Source organism: Rutidosis leptorrhynchoides, chromosome 9 (genome assembly GCF_046630445.1).
Source record: "Rutidosis leptorrhynchoides isolate AG116_Rl617_1_P2 chromosome 9, CSIRO_AGI_Rlap_v1, whole genome shotgun sequence".
NCBI lineage: Eukaryota > Viridiplantae > Streptophyta > Magnoliopsida > Asterales > Asteraceae > Rutidosis > Rutidosis leptorrhynchoides.
The window spans coordinates 306,474,954-306,495,966 of NC_092341.1; the positions used below are offsets into that span (position 1 = coordinate 306,474,954).

At 38.0% G+C, this 21,013-nt stretch overlaps 3 protein-coding genes across 5 annotated transcripts; 1 reads left to right on the forward strand and 2 right to left on the reverse strand.

Moving 5' to 3' along the window:
* Positions 1-400: 400 nt before the first annotated feature.
* On the reverse strand, positions 401-1,204 carry LOC139868947 (uncharacterized). Its single transcript, XM_071857282.1, has one exon. The coding sequence runs from the start codon at positions 1,202-1,204 to the stop codon at positions 401-403; it is 804 nt and encodes a 267-aa protein (XP_071713383.1).
* A 10,821-nt stretch (positions 1,205-12,025) lies between these two features.
* On the forward strand, positions 12,026-14,978 carry LOC139868948 (uncharacterized). Its single transcript, XM_071857283.1, has 6 exons — positions 12,026-12,387; positions 12,962-13,010; positions 13,094-13,145; positions 13,254-13,417; positions 14,086-14,199; positions 14,567-14,978. The coding sequence occupies exons 1-6, from the start codon at positions 12,026-12,028 to the stop codon at positions 14,732-14,734; spliced, it is 909 nt and encodes a 302-aa protein (XP_071713384.1). The 3' UTR covers positions 14,735-14,978.
* Positions 14,979-17,194: 2,216 nt separating this feature from the next.
* On the reverse strand, positions 17,195-20,107 carry LOC139865789 (uncharacterized). Of its 3 annotated transcripts, none has more exons than XM_071853889.1 (5): positions 19,969-20,107; positions 18,923-19,198; positions 18,722-18,800; positions 18,146-18,248; positions 17,195-17,430 (listed from the first exon to the last, which is right to left on the reverse strand). In XM_071853889.1, the coding sequence occupies exons 1-5, from the start codon at positions 19,972-19,974 to the stop codon at positions 17,349-17,351; spliced, it is 546 nt and encodes a 181-aa protein (XP_071709990.1). In that variant the 5' UTR covers positions 19,975-20,107; the 3' UTR covers positions 17,195-17,348. The 3 variants fall into 3 exon arrangements, with proteins under 3 accessions (XP_071709990.1, XP_071709989.1, XP_071709992.1); XM_071853888.1 differs by having other exon boundaries at positions 18,722-18,806; XM_071853891.1 differs by lacking the exon at positions 19,969-20,107 and adding an exon at positions 19,305-19,414 and having other exon boundaries at positions 18,722-18,806.
* Between the last annotated feature and the right edge of the window lie 906 nt (positions 20,108-21,013).

Consider the following 21,013-nt stretch of genomic DNA (forward strand, 5'->3'; position numbering starts at 1 on the left):
TTTAATACAAATCAAAAATATTTTCTCCAATTTCTCAACATGATTTTACGTATGTTGAAAAAAATTGTATATTAATATAGATGAGCAAGAACAATGTTAATAGCAAAAACTTTTTTTGAAAAGCAAAATATATTATTATTAATGGAATATTTAATTACAAGATCCTATACTCATCTATACAATGAAATGGAGATACATGTTGTGGGGAACTAAATTATGAGGGTAGCCGTCGGATACCATAAAGACTAGCGAGGGCATAAGAACTTGAAAAAACAAGCCGGGGTAGAGAGAGGAACAGTGACGATCAAGCGCCAACAAAGTTACTACAGACTAACCCGATTAATCGAACCCTCAGTAGAAGATATAGTATTCGAGGGCTACGCTTGAGAGTAGGAGCGTATCAACCGATGCCGACACGATGTGGGGGATCCGCCACAAAGAATGAAGGATTGATGAGCCATTGGTGCCATATGATAGGTTTCTTTTTACTCAATCTTTTGGAGATCCAGCTAAAACTTTGAGATTGAATTTCGGAGAGGATCGATGCAATGGACCAGACTTTTTTGGAGAATACTTTTGCGTTTCTATGTTTCCATAACATGTAACATGTAATCCATTTGGTTGCTTGCCATATTGAAGAGCCGAGATTATTGTGTGTGAAAGTTTGCTTATTGATGATAGCGTCATTAAGGTTTGAAATTAGTGAGTGGTCTTGGTTCCACCAATCTAGTACGTGTTTCCATATTTGGGCCGATTTTGGACAAAGAACAAGAGAATGCTCAATGGTTTCTATGTCCGATTCGCATAAAGGGCAAAGGATGGAGTCGAGATCAATACCACGTTTGTCTAATTCGAATCTAGTAGGTATCTTTTTTTGAAATGCTCGCCATATGAAAATGAAGACTTTTTGTGGTAGTAGATTGTTGCGGGGAATCGTCATGTTGAGGGTATTACCACCAAGCTTAAGGGAGTTTATCAAGTGTGCCATAGATTTGGTGGTGTAAGTGCTCGAAGGGTCGAGAGAACATTTCCAAGAGTCGGGTTTTTCGGACAATGTCACGGAGGAAATTATATTGTTTAGTTCAGTTAATTCATTGAGAACACGGCCGTATGGAGATCGTGACCAGCACCAATTACCGAGTGAAAGTCCATTATTTTGCGTGATTCTTTCAGCGACTGTTGCTTCTTTATTGGACTCGAGCATGTATAACCTGTGGAAAAGTGTGCTGAAACGTTCCGACCCAAACCAAATGTCATTCCAAAATTTAATAGAGTCACCATTTCCGAGGCATTTTGTGATGGCAGTAGAGAAGGAAGTCCCGCATTTGTTCGCAACCTTGCCAGCTTTGATGATTTCTTTCCAAACTGTGCGACCTGAAATATTCCTGCAAGAAACGTCAAATTCCAACCCCCCCTTTCCCGTATATACTTGTGATAATTTTAACCCAAAGCGCATTTTCCTCGTTTTTAAAACGCCACCACCATTTGCATAGTAGTGAGATATTTTTGCTAAATAGGGAACCCACGTTTAACCCACCGTTTTCGTAAGGAAGTAGAATTTGATCCCATTTTACCCAATTAATTTTGTTTTCAGAGGATGTCCCACCCCAAAAGAATTTGCGTCTTTTGGCCTCAAGGAGATTAAGGATGGAGGTAGGTGCATGGAAGAGAGAGAAGTAGTAGAGCGGTATACTACTTAGTATGGATTTAATGAGGGTGAGCCGACCTCCGAAAGATACGGTTTTGGCAGCCCAATCGGAAAGCCTTTTATCAAACTTTTCCACAATAGGATGCCAAGATGAAGGGTGTGATGAGGGGATACCGATAGGAAGGCCGAGATATGTGAAGGGAGTGATACCGGTAGAACAGTTAATGTAGTTTGCCATTTCTTCGGTTTCGGGAGGGGAAGTTCCGATACCGAAAAGTTTACTTTTTCGGAAATTGACTTTGAGTCCAGAGATTTTCTCGAAGCATTTAAGGAGTTTGGAAATGTTTTTGGCGTTCCTTTTACTCCATTCCCCGAAAAAGATGGTGTCGTCGGCATACTGTAGGTGGGTGACCGTGACGTTGTCATTCCCTACATTGATACCATGAATATGGCCATTAGAAAGTGCCCGTTTAGTAAGAATGTTGAGTCCTTCAGCGACGATGATAAAGAGAAAAGGTGAGATGGGATCACCTTGGCGAATGCCCCTTTCAGGGGAGAATTCCATTGTGGGAGAGCCATTAACAAGGATGGAAATGGATGAGGACGAAAGGCACGCACGAATGAGATTAATCCATTTCGGACCAAATCCCATGTAGTGCATGGTATTAAACAGAAAGTTCCATTCGATGCAGTCAAAAGCTTTTTCAAAATCAACTTTAAAAATCAGACCTTTGCATTTTTTTCGTTTAAGGTAGTCGATAATTTCGTTTGCAATAAGAACGCTGTCTAGGATGTTGCGACCTTTGAGGAAGGCTGTTTGTTCTACCCCAATGACCTTGTGGATGACTTTGGCGAGGCGATTAGAGAGGATTTTGGTTAGAATTTTATAATAACTGCCGATAAGACAAATAGGACGGTATTCGTTTAAACCGATGGGATTAGGTTTTTTGGGTATGAGGGTGAAGAAAGATGCATTGCAGCCTTTGGAGATTTCGGAGTTGGTCCAAAACCATTCAAGTGCTTTAATGAGATCGTGTTTAATAAGGTCCCAGTATTTCTTAAAGAATTTCATATTAAAGCCGTCGGGACCGGGCGCCTTAGAGCTATCACAATTGGAGAGTGCGTCCCAGATTTCTTTTTCGTTGAGTTCAGATTCGAGTATGAGATTATCCTGGGGGGAGATGTATTGAAGGTGGGGAGCATTATCGAAGGGGCAATGGTTATTAAGGTTATTGGATTTGAAGAGGTTTTTGTAGTAGAGGTATGTTTCTTGTTTTATGACGTTGGGGTCTTCGATCCAGGATCCGTTAATGGATATGCCGTGTATGTTGTTTTTACTTGTGCGTTTTTTAATGTAATTATGGAAGTATTTTGAGTTTTCATCGCCTTCGAGGGCCCATTTAATTCTTGATTTTTGTTTTAGCATGTTGGTTTTAGTTTTTTCTTTTTCGAGGTGAGAGAATTTTTCATTTAACCAATTATTTTTCTCTGTTTCGGACAAAGGTCTAGATTCAGCAATGGCTTCCCATTCGTTGATTGCATTAAGGTGATCTTGGATTTGGGAGTCGATGTTATCAAGTTGTGTACTATGTTTTTTGAGTTCCATTTTTACATTTTTGAGTTTGTTACGAAATACACAGTCAGGGCGGTTTCCAGTCGTTGGGAGTGACCATGCCCGAGTAATGACGGAATCAGCATCTTTAAGGTCGAGCCATGTGTTAAAAACGCGAATAGGTTTAGGTCCGGAGTCAGCAAAGGTATTCCTAAGGAGTATGGGGCAGTGGTCCGAGAGGTCACGGTCAAGAGTTTTGGAGGAGATGTTAGGCCACAGTTTGAGGATTTCATCGGAGACAAGGGATCTGTCTAGTTTACTAAACTTCATTCTTTTTATACAGATTCGAGTGAATTTTTTTCCGCCGAGTGGCAGATCAATGAGACCAGAATTGCTAATGAAATTGTTAAAGTTATTAGCCCAATGTTGATTAAATTCACAGTTCATGCGTTCAGAAGTATTTCTGACTTCATTAAAATCACCGAAGATGATGAATGGGAACGTGAGAGAGTTTACGAGAGAGGATAGTTCTGACCATAGTTTGATTTTCTTGGATGGGGAATGTGGGCCGTAGACGTTGATAAGAGCGATCTTTGAGTCATACCCCGCCCATGACCCGCATATAGCAAGGAAAAATTCTCCCTCGATAGCATAGTCGAAGAAGAATATATTACAATCCCATATCGTAATGATACCCCCTGAAGCACCAACCGAATCTTTTTGTACGAATTTGAAATCCGAGTTTCCCCAGAATGATTCAATGATATTATCTTGGGTTTGTTCGCATTTAGTTTCTTGTAGCCCTAGAATTGTGGGTTTCTCTTTATTACAAATACGCTGTAGCCAACTGATTTTACCCATTTGCCCAATACCCCGGATATTAAGAGAGATCGTACACATTTATAACAAAAAATTATGAACGAGGAGTAAGGAACGAGATTACCTTGAGTTCCAACGGATACCGATGCTTTGCCCGAATTCGTTTGTGTCGAGGCTAGCGTCTCTTGAGGAACCTGCTGAGGCTTTGGTGTTAATACGCCTAGAAGTGTTCTCCGAGCTGTGGGTTGGAGTTTTGCCGCGATTCGATAATTGAGAAAACCTTAATTTTTGTCCACTCCTGGCTAGGTGTTTGATATAGAGCATGTTCGATCTAGGACGAGTTTTTGGATTAGGATGAGGGGCCACAGGTGGGATATGGTTCGAGGTGTTCTTCTTAAGGATATCGTCTTTGATACCTCTTTTGAAAGGGTGATCTTTATCTTTTGGGATCAAGATGGATTTTGCACGTGCAGTGGATTTTTGTTTCGTTTTGGTTCTGGCTTTGCCAATGGAGAGTAATTCGTCTAGGTTAAATGGATCAGAGGATTGTGTAGGAGGTGGGTCAGGCATGAGGTTCACAGGCGAGATGTGCTGATGCTGTTTCGGGGAGTTATGATCGTTTGTAATTGATTCAGGGTTAGGAGTGTCTGGATAAGGTGGGTCGATAGTGCTCGGGATGGTGGGAATAACAGGGATGTGGTTTGATGGGCTATTGTTATTGGGGTGTGGGGTGTTGGGCTGAGAGGTGGATAAATTGGGCTCAATAGGATCTGATAGAGTGGGTTTAAAGCAATTAATTGGGCATGGCGTTGCCTGGGCTATGGTTGGATCAGAGTTAATTGGGTTATCAGTAGGGTAAGATGATGACTCGGGTACTGTTGAGTCACGGGTATTAATGGTATCATTAATGTCATCGTGGGTAGCGGCATATGAGGGGACAGAGACGTTAGGGCAGTTAATGTGGGGAGTTGGGGAGTTAATGTTGAAATTGCAGGTATCCATGCGTTTCGAAGGTTGGGGAGAAGGTGTATTTTCCGGTAAAATGTCACCGGACTTTAGATCAAAGTTGTTTCCAGGATGAGGTGTTTCGTGATTATGTACCGAGGGATCAAAGTGAGGAATATCATCGACTGGATCATCATCATCCATATTCGAATCCTCGTCAGAAATCGGTTCGTTAATATCTGATCCATTATCCGAATTGGATTCGTAAGGCAAGTCATCGTGATAGTTAAACATCGAGAAGTTTTGCACTTCTTTAACAAAAGTCGAGACATGCTTGGATTCGTCATGGATAATAATAGCTTGCCCGTCAATAGGTTTGAAGTCCGTAGTTTTAATGATAACCGAGCCGTGAGATAGATCTTGGTTACAGTCGTTGGTAATAGAGCAATTAAAGGTTTCGACGACCTGACCCCAATTACAAGCAATATCACGGAATGTAGACTCCAACCAACATGTGATCGGGACACCGAAAATATTAATATAAGCTAGCCGGCCAGAATTGGAGTATTCTTCCGGGTCCCAGGGGGTAATATCATCTAGCCAATTCCATAATGGGTGCCTCGGGTTATTAAGCATATCGAGGGCCGGGCGTTTATCCTCGTACACAAGCATAATATCATGGCCCCCGAGATATTTGATAGTGAAACCGTCAAGGTTTTCGCTTTGACAAATCTCGTGGAAATATTCAAGATATTCTAGGTCCTTGACTTTACCAATAACCGCGTGGCCCAAAAGATTGATAAGAGGTTCGTTGTGGTTTACCTTAATTGCAGGGATTTTGGATGTAGCAGACTGTTTATTGGTGGTTGCTTCCTTGTAACTACGATCGTCGGTGGTATTGAAAGCGTACGGTTTTGATTGCCGTGGAGTTACAGGTTTGGCGGTATGTTTATGGTTAGTTTTTGTGTTGGCATTAGGGTTATTATCCCATGCCTTGTAGACTTTGAGAAGAAAATCACCAACAACAACGAGACTTAGACGTCTTGCAAGCGAATCCTTGTGATACTCAGGCACATCTATAAACCGAACAAAACCGAATTTTTTGCCACTTTTGAGGGTTTTTTTTGGGATGTAGACTTCATGTATGTTGCCATATTGCTTAAAGATATTCCAGAAGTCAACCGAGGTCCAATTATCGGGAAAGTTATGAAACATGTACGAGGTGATACGGGTCTTATCAATGGGTTTCAATGATGGTGCCGTGTTGGTATTAGGTTTGCTTTGTTGTTTGATGAGGTTAATAGCGGCTTCCCTCTGTTTGAAGTGGTTGTATATTAGGTTAGAGGAAGAGTTTAATTTGGTAATGTTGGGTTTCGAATTGTGAGGGCTGGAGTTGTTGGAAGATTTAGATGGTGGTTTTCGATTATTTCTATCAACGGTAACCCAGATGCCCTCATTGACAGGGCGGTAATGGATGTGATTGGAGGTGGTGCCGGAGGTGTTCGACCGGCGGCCATTGGTATTAGGTGTGAATGGAGATGTGTGGAATGGATACATGGTGGAGTGTAGATCGACAATAGGAAAGGAAAACAGAAAAAAAAAACAGAACAATAAGAGAAAAAAAACAGTAAATTAGTTACCGGAATAGGTTGCCGGCGGTGAAGAAAATAGATGGGAGAGAAGAGAGCGTAGAGAGCGTTTCATTTTTTCAACTTTCATAACTTATAAAATCACTTACACCTAGACAACATAATAAAATTAGTTTCTTGACTTAATCAACACATCACCATTTACTAATTTAAATTTTGAATAGTTCATCCTCTTTACAATCCTCAATTTCATGAACCATAGCCCTAATTTTCGAATTAGGGTTTCAAGGGAATCAAAACTCTTGATTTTCACAATAATAACACTACCTTACAATATAAATTCAAGTTTTAAGGACAATTAGTTCATACCTTTAATTAGGGTTAGAAACCCCCAATTTAACACAATAGAGGTGAAGAGAAGATGAAGAAACAAAGCTTCCTATGATAGTAGCAAGTGTTATTGATGTAGATAATACTCCTAGATCAAGTTGCATGCTAGAGATTCAAGAGTTTTGAGCTTCTTCTCCAAAAATCGCCATTCTCCCTCTCACACACTTCACACATCGAATGCTGAATGGTATATGTTTGATTAATAGCAAAAACTAACACTCCCTACATGAGACTAGCCATCGCAACGTAAATCTTTCTAATTATGAACTACGTAAGCCATGATATTCAAAAACACAAGCTATATACATTAAAAAAAATAAATAAATATTAAGCAAACTTACATACGTATGACTAAAACCTAAAACTACTGCTAGTATCAAAGCGAACTTCAACTAAAACCATGGTGTTCATCGCCTGATTGAACAATGGTGTTCTGGTGACTTTTTCTTTCTCGTTTTCATGATCGAAATATCATATCCGTTCGTATTTCTGGCGATCGCTAGTTTCGAAGATCGTTTTTTCGGGCGATTGTTAGTTTCACCAATCGTATATCTGGCGATCGTATTGTAAATGAAGGTACTGTCGTTTAATAGATTCCTAATTTGATTTTGGATATGTGCTTTTTTAATATATGGTTTTCTGAGGAGGGTTAGGAGTCGCGCTGTCGGAATCTACCTACCATCATTTTCATTGACGAACCAATACAGTCCTACCGCCTCTCCGGAGGAAACCCTCACGACGAATCCATACGGACATCGCTTGTGGTAAAAACCTCTCTGGTGAGGCTCAAACGCATAGATTTCTGAAACCTCTGAGACCCATGAAATCACAAGGGAAATAATTTTGCAGCACATGAGAGTCGAACCTCTGACATCTCTTTACTAGTAAGGGTCATGTGGTTCCTATGCCTTCGCGTTTTCCAATCCTTTTCTTTTAGTGCTTCGATCCGAAGCAATAGCTTCTAGGTAGTTCAAGTTGATAAGATAGTTGTGCTCCATCTCACTCATGAACAAGTGGTTCTGGCAAGGGTGTTCTGACAGGGCCGGTGTAAGACCCGAATAATTATCTTGCTTGCTTGTGTATTAAGACATTCGAGAATGGGCTTCGTGGATTAATTATATGGAATTAAGATGCACAGGAATCTGGTTCAGCTATGTCGCGCGCCGCGCGGGGTTGGGGCGCGCCGCGCCGTTTGCTGCTGACAGACCCCTTTTCTTTTAAGTGTTTTAAATGAAGGGCAAATGGGTAATTTCACTTGAGGCCGGATTTGTGAGGCATATTAGCTACTTTGGATCAGTTTTGGATCTCATTCACATCCACTCATCATCTTCACCCATTTTTAGAGAGAGAGTAAGAGTTTAGAGAGAGATTGGAGGTTTTGGTGAGGAAGGAGCTCAAATCGTTCAAAGTCTCGGTTTTTAAAGTTGTTCTCCTCGTTCCTAGCTACGTTGTGGTGGTATTGGTAAGCTCAAACTCCGAATTTCATTGTTGATTTTGCTATTCAAAGTTAGGGTTTGAACTTGATTTGTTGATAAACCCATTTAGACTCATGAAGTGACTTTAGTGATGCTAGTAATCGGGTTTATTGTTATTGTTGGTGGATTTCGGTTTGGTGAACAAATTGGTTATGTTTAGAACTTGAAATTGGGTTTAATCACTAGGTTTAGTGATTGTGGAAGTATTGAAACCTATTTAGGGTTATTTGGTTGACTAACTTTGACTTTGGGTCAAATTAGGGTTTGGTGGTGATTATGACCCAATTGGCGATTTAACAAAGTTTATAAACTTAAAATGGATTAAGTTGAAGTGTTAAACCGAGTTAAATATGTTTTGGTGTCAAAACTTGCTAATAGCGTGATATTGACTTCTTATGGGTCAAACTAGGGTTTAAGTGTCATTTTGGGCAAGATAGGTGTTTAACACCTATGATCGGGTTTAATTGGCGTATTAAGACCATTCTCACTTGTGTTAGTGATTATTGGTTAATTTTGGGTGCGTTTTGTACTTGGAAGTGCATTTGGGTCAAATTTGCACTAAGTGTCAATTTGGGTTGATTTGTGAATCCATTCTAAGTGTATTGTTGTAATTATGATAATGGAATATGTATTTTCCATTGGCGAGTTGCAGATTATTTGGAAGCTTTCATCAAAGACTTCAAGGTGAGTGTTAATATCCTATATGCATATGTATGTGTAGGATGGGTGCGGGTCGGGTGAAGTGATTCTCGGCTATAGAGCTCACTTCACATATAGGTGGATTTGATGGACTTGTGCATAGGTCCAATTGGCACGGTTGTGCGTTTTGGTTGACTACCTTTGGCAAAGTACACATTTTGGGTGTACGTTATCACACGTGGTTGTGAGTGGAATAATTATGCGTGTACGTATATGATGTATTTATTTGTGTGTACGAATGTGGAATTGTCGCGGTGTTTAAGACACCACATTCTAGGTAACGAGTAGTATTGTCGCGGTGTTTAAGACACTACTCATAGTATGTTTGACGAGTAGTATTGTCGCGGTGTTTAAGACACTACTCATTGTTTAATTGACATGTGGTATTGTCGCGGTGTTTAAGACACCACATTGTCATGGGAGTGGAATTGTCGCGGTGTTTAAGACACCACTCATTGTATTGAATGAAGTGTGGATTCGTCGCGGTGTTTAAGACGCCACATTGTTGTAAGGGTGAGTTAGTCGCGGTGTTTAAGACATCACCCGGGGGACTAGTGATTACGCGGTGTGTAAGTAACACTAGTGGATGTTATGAACTCCAACGGACTTTCATGTACCGTTCCCTTGTGTACTTGGTTAACCATGGTTGTATGAGTTATGTATTGGCATATTTAATTATGAACTATATGCTTTTGGTATTGCTAGCTATTGTGGACTTGCGGTTATTGGTATATGCACGATATGTTGCATGATTGTCGAATTGCTAATTTGTGATTAATGTTGTGTTGTCGTGATGTAGTTAACCCTCCGGGGGTAGTTATTGGCGTTGTTCACATTGACGTTGGTGAAATTACCTTATTGATGGTATTATTAGCTTGTTGCTTAGTGATCGTATGGTATACTTAGATTAGCTTGCCTTTAGGCTTGGACGCTCCGGTATGCGGTATTTGTTTATTTATGTGGCGTGTCCATTTTATGCATATATATGTATGTAGTATATTATCATTCACTAAGCGTTAGCTTACCCTCTCGTTGTTGACTCTTTTTATAGATTGCATGCGGATTGGTGGCTCGGGTAAGCGCGAGGACTAGAAGACGTGCATAGTTGCTTTAGTGACTTACTTTTGGATCATTTAGGATTGGGTAGCGTATTCCCAATCGCCATGCTCGGCTTTGTTGTATTAAAAGTCTTTTGGTCAAATATTGTATTTCGGTACTTAAGGTGGTAAAATGGGTCGTTGTGGGACCCGCTTCGTAAACTCAATTTTATTAATTAAACGTGCTAGTTTTATATATATGAATTTATGATTAAAAGCGTTTTGGCTAAAAATGTCGGGAACTAGTCAAACATTTTCGTTAAATTGACTTCCGGGGACAGCGGGCTGTCCAGGTGGTTTGGCGCGCCGCGCACCCACCTGGCGCGCCGCGCAAATGAACTGCACCAGAAATTTTTTTTTATGTTGTGAAATTTAACGGGAATTGACGTGGTTTGGTTTGGGTTGTTACAGCCGGCCCTAGGGTAGGGCTACAGGGGCGATCGCACCCGGGCATCACATTTTAAGGGGCATCAAATCTGGAGTTCTGAGTTTTTTGAAGTGCAGTTGAGTTTTTTTTGTAAGTTCAGAGGAGAAATTTCATGGAGGAAGGGGGGAAGAAAGAAAAGTCAAAATTTGGAAAGAGAAAAAAAAATTTTGTTCCTTGATATTGTAAGTTTTTTTCATTTGTCAAATGTGTTAATTATATTAAACTTCATTATTTCGTACAACAGATATAGCGTATTGTACAATCACCTATAGATTTTGAAATTCTAGTCTAGCAATAGAGGTGCCATAATAATGTGAATTCATAAAATAAGTTTATCGATTTCTTAATATAATACTCCATAGTACTACTTAATTTTTATATTTTCTTTAATTTAATTATTTATATAAGGAACAAAAGTCCTTTTTTGAAAGTCATATTTTATTGGCATGTCACGGACAAATTTTAGTATAGTATAAAAATGAATCTTTTTAAGATGTCAATTTTTGAGAAAATGTTTAAGAATAAAAATGTAAAGTTGATTTTCTTTTTTAAAGGTAGACAATTATTTTGAAATAAAAGAAAATAAGAATTATATAAACATATTTCGGGATAGATCAAGTAATAGTCTAATAATTTAGACACATGTTACATTTTTTTTTTGGACAAGGATTGGGATCACCCGAGGGGGACTAAACCACCCGTTGCAATCATCTCTCGTTTTGACTATGCCGATGCAGCGATAATAACCCCGCCCCCATCGTAGTTTACGCATTAATTAAATCACGCATGAAAAAGAAAAAGACACTATAAAGATTTTAACTAGACTCGAAGTCATCACTTTTATCGTAGTTTATCTCTTCAAATTGTCACACTTAATTTATTTAAATAAAATTAATGTGAAAATGAGTAATATAAGTCGATTAGCTTTCGAACACTTGTTTATAAATAGAGTAGGGGGCATTATTTGATCGATTCGTCCCGGGCAACAGAACACTCAGGACCGGTCCTGCGTTCTGATCATGAACGCAGTACATTGGAATCCTGAAGACTCACACGAAAGTTCAAAAGTATGAAAAGATGATCAGTCTTATGTAAATAAATGGATCAATTTGGTCGAAGGTAACCTGATGAGTGATGAACCCAACTATCGCAGGGAAGCTTTAATTATGAGAGTAGGAGGAATGAAAGGTTGATGTATATTTGTTGAACTTATTTAATTTTGGAGCTATCAAATTGGTTAACTGACTAGAACAAGCCCGATAAGCTAAAAGGAAATAGGCAATAATTGGTCCAAATTTGGACTACATGGGCCTTCATTGGGCTTTAGTATGTAAACAGCGATTATAATCCTCTGTTCGAGTGCAGGTGGCTAGACAGACGCAAAATGGCTCAATTACTCCGGCCACTAATCCTATCACCGGCGACCAAAAAACCTCTCCGGCAATTCATAACCGCCATCATAAACACAGCACTGTCACCGTCTCTCACCGGAACTCTCACACACCGTCAATTCATTACAATAACGGTTCCGTCAATTCTTATTCACCGGAAAAACCTTCACGTATCTCGATCTCGCGGTCTCCGGCCGGCCGACGTTCCGTTACCACCGGAAACAAGTCAGAGTGATAACGAATCGGATTCTGAAAGAAAAAGCCGGAATGAGAAGAAACGTGAAGCTCGACGTGGTGTTCGTTGGGCTATGGAACTCGCTGAGTTCAATGATGTGCAAATCAAACGTATTCTCAGGTAACATTATATGTAACTATGTGTATATGTGTATTTGTTAGCTTCATATCCGATTTGTGAAAATTACATTTAAATGCAAGTGCCTCTTTAATTATGTACCAAACGAGTATAGAACCTCTTTATACGGTACGGAACCGTACCGGTACCAAACCGATTATATCGGTAGTCGGTACTTATTACATCAAGGTAAAAAATAAAACGGTACCAACCTGTTTGGTACGGTTCGGTACCGATATGGTACCACACTCATCCCTAGGAGTTTTATCGAGTAGAACTACGGAGCTTGACTTATTCAAAGCCATGTGCGTCTATGCGAGTTCAATCTGAGTCCAATTTAACTCGGAACTCGAGCCCAATCGTCTAACACAGAGTTGGATTAGACTCGTAACCAAAAACTTGAATGTACTTCTGTACACATATTTTTGTGTACATACTTATATGTGAGTGTACTTATGTAGTTATGTATGCATTTGTGTGATTGTATTATGTGATTTGTAAATTGGATCGCAAAGGTTGAACTACATGTATTGTTATTTGATGTGAAAGTGTAGTAAAGCTTGTATTTCGTTTCTAGAGCGGTTTCACTTGAACAAGAGGTGTTTGATGCTGTCATGTTGGTGAAGGTGAGTCTTGTTAATGGATATATATAAGTTTGATTTGTGGTTAGTCTCGATTATCAAATGTCCTGTGTTCTAATTTGTTACAGAGACTAGGCCGTGATGTCCGTGAGGGGAAGCGAAGGCAGTTCAGTTATATAGGTATAAATATGCATAATATATTTTTTTTGTCAACTAATATTGGCTTACTTCCTTCTTCTAATGTTGTTTGAGTGGGTTAAATTCTAATTTTGTGTGAATTATATATAGGAAGACTACTGCGTGATGTGGAACCTGAGTTGATAGATGGATTGATAAGAGCAACAAAAGATGGTGATCAACAGAAGTTTCAAGAGTTATCTGGTTCAAATAAATCAGATATCGGAGATGCCAGTGAAGAGGAAGAAGAAAGTAGCTATGAGGAGGACGATGAGGTATGAGTAATAAATCCGTTGTTGTCTCGTTTTGGTTAGGTATCACCTTTGATTTTTCATTTTGGTTTACACTAGTGGTGTCAATCTCTCCGTAATTAGTTGGTACATTGTCAATTTGGTTTATGATATATCCCTAACAAGTAATGCGTCAAATGAGCCGAATGAGTAAAACGTGCTGAAATTAACCCAAAATATATCCTCAATACATACAGACTCCTGAACTTTTGATTGCATTAGATTATTATTGATCATTTCAAGGCATCAAGTCATTACAGGAGGGTGGGATATCATATAGACATTCGTAGATAAAAATTGCTGTTTTGTGTAATCGTGTCTTTGAAAATTCATAGATGAAAAAATTCATAAAGAAAAAGCTTGTGTGCCAACCAATTATGCCTAACCTGTACTTGAACTATGTTTCAACCAGAACCAGTTTTGGCACGTTTATTAAGTCATCCATTTTCCCACCTCTAGGTTATTGACAAGTTTGGTCACTTTTTCAAAATACTGAAAAGCATAAGAAAAAGATGAAAATTGAAAAGCTTTCCATCAGTTTGTGATGAGAGTTCCAGACTCGTATAGGTATAAGGCCCTAACATGAAATGAATTATCGGGTCTGTTGTGATTTATATATAATCTTACAAGGATCTGCTTACGTTATATGCCAGGGGTATGGTAATTACGATGATATAGCAACCAGATGGTTTAATGGCTTGGTTAACAAAGATGCCACTATCACAAATGAGATATATTCTCTTAGTACTGTTGAGTTTGACCGACAAGTAAGTTCTCTCTTGTTTTGCAGATTTATATATACCGTCTGATGTTACAAATTTGCAAGCTTGATCCATAAAAGGGTACATTTGGGTTAAATTTTTTCTCTAATGGGTAAAAAAAAATTAAAAAAGTTAGCTAAAACAGAAACGGGATGAAAGGCAACAATAGTTTAGGCGATATCCCTAATTGTAACATTCTGTTGATAATATGCTTTGAATATATTTGGTGCATTGGTTTTATTAAGGTTTATAAAAATGGACTGAAAAGTGTTGGCATGCCAGCCCGACCTGACCCTTTAGGCATTATTGTAATTATCGCCCTACATGTATGTATCTTCACTCGTTTCTCTTCTTATACCATGTTTCTTTTCAGGAGTTACGTAAACTTGTCCGAAATGTCTGCTCTATGCAAGACAGTAGTGCCACATCAGAGAACGAAGCTGAAATCGACAAGAAGCTATTAAGAGCCAAAAAGTTCTTGACACGTTTTCTCATTGCCCTTGCTAAGCAGCTGCCAACTGAAGAAAATTATGCACTATAGTCTTCTAATTCTCCTTAGAAAAACGACTATCTTCTAGAGTGGTATGATATTAGCTTAATTTGTTCTCTTGATAACCTCTTTGATTAGTCTCTTACGAAACTCTCGAATACAGTATCTAAGAATAGAATGCAAATGCAGTTTAGTTTTAAATGTGCAATTTGGTGAAGTATGCCTACATGACCTGTCACGGTGTATATAGGCTTCTCAGCCCAACTAAATCCAGCTTGGTATTAGTTCTTATTCAAAGTTAGTTGATTAAAATAGAGGTGGCAAGATAAGTAGGTTGTAACTGTGAGTCAATTTTGAAATGGGTCAAAAAGGGATGGGTCGGATTGGTTGATATGCATACAGTTTTTGTGCCGTTTATTATAAGGTAATAAATATGTTAATTGTGGATTACATCAATGGATTATTACAATCTAGGATGTTGTAGACATCGAATTAAGTAGATGGGTTGAAATTGCCATTTGTAGTTAAATAAATGGAATTACATTGATATGGTATCTCGATGTGTGTCCATATTGTAGGTAAGAAGGCTCAGTTAGAAGGGAGCTTTGAAAATTACCTTCAGGTTCAACTTTAGTATGCAGTTCTAGAGAGAGATAAATTGTCTGAAGAACTCGAAAATTTAGTGTTGTCTGTTCGGTTTAACTTTAGTATCGGTTCGGTTTTCGGTTTATTCGGTTCGGTGTATTCGGTTTGAAATTTTTTTAGAGCAAAACCGAAATCGAAATTGAAACCGAACCGAAACCGAAAACCGAATTCGAAAGCGATTCGGTTTCGGTTAAAACTGGAAATTGTAGAAAAATCATAATTTAAATCAAAATTGCTATTACCATACAATATACAAAACTCAATATATGTTGTTACTCTAAACGTGTCTTGAACAAAGAAAGAATTACGAATTCGGTTTAACCGAATTCAAAATTTTCCAAACCGAACCGAAAACCGAATTACGAATTCGGTTTCGGTTATGATCGATCTGAAACGGGGTTTTAGATTCGGTTTGGTTTTTTCGCAGTTTGGTTTCGATTTGGTTTTTTCGCAGTTTGGTTTCAGCTTGGTTTTTGAATTAAACGGTTTTAAACCAAATATTGAACACCCATAGTTTGGTGGCCATTTTGTTATTCATGTCACTCACGTTGCATTGTGGTTTTTAGTTTTTACATTTGGGTTTACTTACTATTCACCTTTAGGCAAACATTTAATTTTGTTTGTTTTTGTTTTATATGGTGGATGCGTTTTCTTTTTTATAATTACTTTTTAAACATGAGTCTCTTTATCTTTTCGCTTTCAGATTTCACCATTCGCTTCTTTTTTATATTACCAGTGTTTTGTGCCTTCTAACTGGCAAAACGAGGCCATCAGCACGCTCGTCTTGTACCGTAGGCTGTTCATTTACTTAGAGCATCCACAGTACTTGAGCTTTAGAAGACTTTTTATTTCCAACGCAAGATCACACTTCTCTTGATTCTTTACAATAAAGCTTTACATTCCAATTGATTGAATTTTTGGCAAAACTCTTTTTCCTAAATAACATATGAATATTAGCCTTTAACGGGTTTTTTTTCTAAAAAAGACCCTCCCATTGAAGATGCCTTTAACGGGTCACTTGGCATGTCAGGCATGACTTGGTGAGTCAGAAAAAGTGGTGAGTGGTGACCTATGTCACTTGGGGTATGTCAGTTTTTATTTTTATAACATAAATTAATATAACATAGATTAATATAGAACAAAAAAGCTGGAACGGCTGCCTCAATTTACGTCGCATATGCGACTGACATGGGGTAAATGGAGGTGCTGGACGTGAGTGGGGAGTGGTGTCACTAAGTGACATGGTGGGGGACGGGTGAGTGACACGCTCCAACTCTTAGTGCTCTTATGGGCAATTTATCCACAACCAGCAAACATGTTAGGTGTGGGGTCACTTATCTGTGCCGATTATAAACAACCAACATTCCAAATGCCTGATAACAGTTACTGTATAGTATACTTATCCCATGTTGTGGGGTCAAAGCTTAGCTACCTATCAAAGAGCTGCATCAATCTTCAACTTTAGTAAAAGGCGAAAGAATAATTTGCTTTGTGCACAGCTGCATGCATCAATCTTCACCTAACTACTAAATTTTTTAGGCACTCCCTACACAACAATTAAGATGATTCGTACACGACCAACTTTTATCCATACACAACTTAACCTACAAGCTAACGGTTCTTCAACAAGAACCCAAGAAAAGATGCATAAAAATTCAACTTCTTACAACCACAAGTAATTACACCCTACAATTTACAGCTAGTAAGAAAAAATGAGACTTGATTGTTTCAAAGATTTTGTATCCTTACGAAGTAGGTTCAAGCTCATATGATTGAGTAATGAGACAGGGATCAAAATTTTATACTACAAGGATACTATGGAGACAACAAGATGATCGTCATTCTTAATATTTTTCTAGACGCATATCTAAAAATAGTGATTTGAAAATGAAAAACTAGTGGAGTTTAGTGAGACTTTTGAAGATATATGTACAAATATGCTTCAAAACATTCAAAGACGAGCCTAAAAACGAATCGCTAAAGTAACATTTGCCAAGAACATGAAAGACGCGTTGTAAGTTTATTCGGAATGGATAGAGGCATCAGCAATCTGTTTAACTCTCAGCGTCAAATATATTAGTATAATTGTTCCGAAACATGACCTGGAAAAGAAATAAACAGATTAGTGAACTCGTTAATGCTTTAAAATGAATATCTTAATGTGGGTCACATGTCTGAAATATTATAATCAATAACAGGTAACTAGTAACAAAATAAAAGAGTTAGCTGAAGATTTGGAGTAAGCTTTTTTCATGAAACACCCCGAATCAAATTAACGAGTATAAAAGCAAAGCGATTCAAAGCAAGCTGCTATATATAGAAGAATTTAATAACATGTTAAAGGCACAAAGCTGCAGGGTTCTCTTAGTTTAAACTAGAGGTGGCAAGATGGGTAAGTTGGGTTACGGGTCAAAATAGCTTTGGGTTGAAAACTTGAAATATATCAGTTTTTAGCAGGGGTTGAAATGGTATAGGTTGGGTTGGGTGACCCACACAGACTTTTATGCCCATTTTTATTTACTACATGATTAAGACTTTTAAGGATTGACTTTAGACATCTTGCAACCAATTTAATCTGACCGTTTCAGCTGCACTTTCTTATTTGAGCAGTTTGGGGTAAACACAATTCATATCGATAGGTTAACAAGAAGATGGGTCAAAACTGTCACCTCTCGCTTATACTGATTTCATTTGTGGTTGATTCTACATGTCTCTAGCTTAAAATGGGTCAACCCATATCGATAGGTTTACAAAGAAGTAGTTGTTAATATAACTTCCAGTCAAGGGTGTTGATAATTAGATAGGCTGTGAGCTTACAGTACTGAGAACAGCAGAGCAACTTTTCTTGAATTAAATGATCCGGTACGCTTGAATTTCCTCATTTTGGGAACCTCGAGACCTTTCTCTACTGCAGTTTTGTCTGTTCAATAAGAAAACACTATTAATCAACGTCCCAGCTTAACAATATTCTAAGTACATGCACATGGGCATTTGGGACCATTGAGTCCAGATTCCTACGTATAGGGCCCCGAATTCGTATTTTTGGGGGTTTTCTAGAAATACTAGTTTCATTATAGTTTATTCGTCAAGTACGTCACGTGAAATTGGTACTCCATGATCTTTTTTTTAACGGCAGTACCCAGGGACTTAACCACCCACGCGTTCATCTCCCGCAGTTGCATAATCCGCCCCCAACTACTGCCCAGGAGGAAACCCGGCCCAATCCGAGGACATGGGCGGTAAAAGCCCCCTCCCCACTGCCCCCGCAACGCGGTGTGCGGAAGGCACCCTTGGGTGGAATTCTGCATAAGAAGCAGGCTGAAATCTAGCGAATTATAATTCTCTAACCTAAACTAGATGCAATTGTAAATGGATTAGTGTGTGCTAAAGTACCTCGAGTAGAGAACTTGGGTAAGATAAAGCTTTGATTCATCAACAACTGCATGCATTTGCCTTCCGTTTCGTAGTTAATCTGTTTCTGCAAAATTGAATACACCATGTAGAAAGAAAAAAAAAGCTTAAAGAAAGACCCTTTATAGTGTACAAATGGGAAGAACATGTGATTTAACACAAATTCTAACTTTGTTAACTCACCGTCTGTTCTTCCCCATTCTTCAAATTACCAACAGTTTCCTTATTAATTCTAGGTATCTCAAACTTCCCCTTCTCAATATCCAACTCTTTTTCAATGCATTTCGAACATTCAGACACATTCTTCTCCACCATCATCATTTGTTCAATTAATGAAAGCTTGATTTTAAGGGGCACATAAACATCCATTGAATCTGAGGGAGCTACTGGCAATTCAGAGTGGGGTACACTATCGTCTTCAGCAGGCAAATTAACAGTAGCATTAAACGAATCACCACCCTGTAAAGATATAAGCCTATTTTTACTATTCAAAAATCATATTTTTTTCATGTTAGAGAGAACCAATTCTACAAATCAACTAACCATTGCTTATGCATAAACTAACCTCTGATTTTGTAACTGAAATGTAACTGTGTGGCTGGTTTGCTTTATCCTGATCTTACAATTTTTATTAAATAAGAACTGAAATATAAGTAACACCTATCAGCATTATACATCGCTCATGATGTTTTTACATTATCCCACTCTTGCAACTTTTTCAACTCAAGGATTAAACTAAAAAAAAGAAGACATAATAATAATGTCACATTCAAATACAGAACGGCTACAGCTGACCTAATATGGGATCCTTTCTCCAGTCACTTTCCTAATTTAATTAATACTTGTTCGTACCACCACTACTGGTCCCACAATCTTCTAAAAACCTTTCACGGCCTAAATTATCACTTTATCACAATCAATTCACCAAAACCTATCAGAATCAAAATTAAATGTGTGCAGCATTATCCTATAACAATTAACGGAAACATTAAAAATAAAGAAGATGAAATTGAGAAGATAAAACTGAAATTATAATTATTATTTCACATGAAATATATATTATATATTCGATTAAGTTAAATTGAAACACATTTTTCAAGAGCATGCAGTTTTGGATTCCGATTACGAATTATTAATTAGAAACGTAAGTAGCGTCACGTAAAATTCAAGGAATTAAAAATGTACGTAGATGATGAGAAATTGAATGTAAATTGTTGTGTAGAGTTAACCTCCATTGGAGTAGATGTTGAGTTTCTTCAAATTTGAGTCAAATGAGAGTGTGATTGATGCACATACATATATAGATTGATAGAGAGAAATAGAATGCGGTGAATGATGGAGATGAAGGTTCTGAAAAAGTGAATCGGTTGGTTGATGACGTAGGTGTGACGTGTTCAGTCTCACACATGTGGAAATCCGAGAGAGAAAGGTCCGTGAGACAACAGTAGTTTTATTTACTACTCAGTACTCAGACTACAGGCCACAACAAAGGTCCTGACTTCTGATACCATCTCTTTGTATTATAATAACAAAATAACAAAACTAAAAATATATCATTTAAAATTCAAACCACTAATCCTAGCCTTTCATTGTCATTAATAACCATAATCTAGACCATTTAAATTTTTTAATCAACATTATGATCTCATAATCACTTTGATTAGTTGTTTGATGACTAAATTACCCTTCTAATTTATATTTGTGCGGAAGAAAACTCAAAAAATAAGGGTTCTTCAAAATAAAACTCATTCACAACGTAAAGAAAACCCTAATTTTCTCTCAAAAAAACACGGCTAACATGAAAATCGAGAGGGTACAGTCGAATCACGACTTGAAAAATTCGATTGTATCCATATCAAAACACGACCACTGCAAGAAGATCTTCAAACAATAAACCTCAATTTTCATCCAGATGGATTTTTTCCATGGACGTGGATTTTTTAATTCTACATATAAGTGTTTTGTCAGAAGAAGACGTCTATTTTTGATTTTTACATATATGGGTTTTTTCTTTAAACACCGATTTTGGATTCGTAATTAGGACTATTATTGTTATTCATCAAGTGATTCTTCTTGAGAATCAGGTACGACAATGATAGGTTATTTTCATATATATATTTTTTTCTATTTGTTTGTGTTTGAAATTTAATACTCACGTTTCAATCGTAAGTGTCGTGTGTTTGGTTCACCTTCAGTTTTGATTGGGCTTAACAATTAGTGCTACATTGTTAAGTGTGCATAGACTAACTCCATTGAATCTCAAATAAGACTATT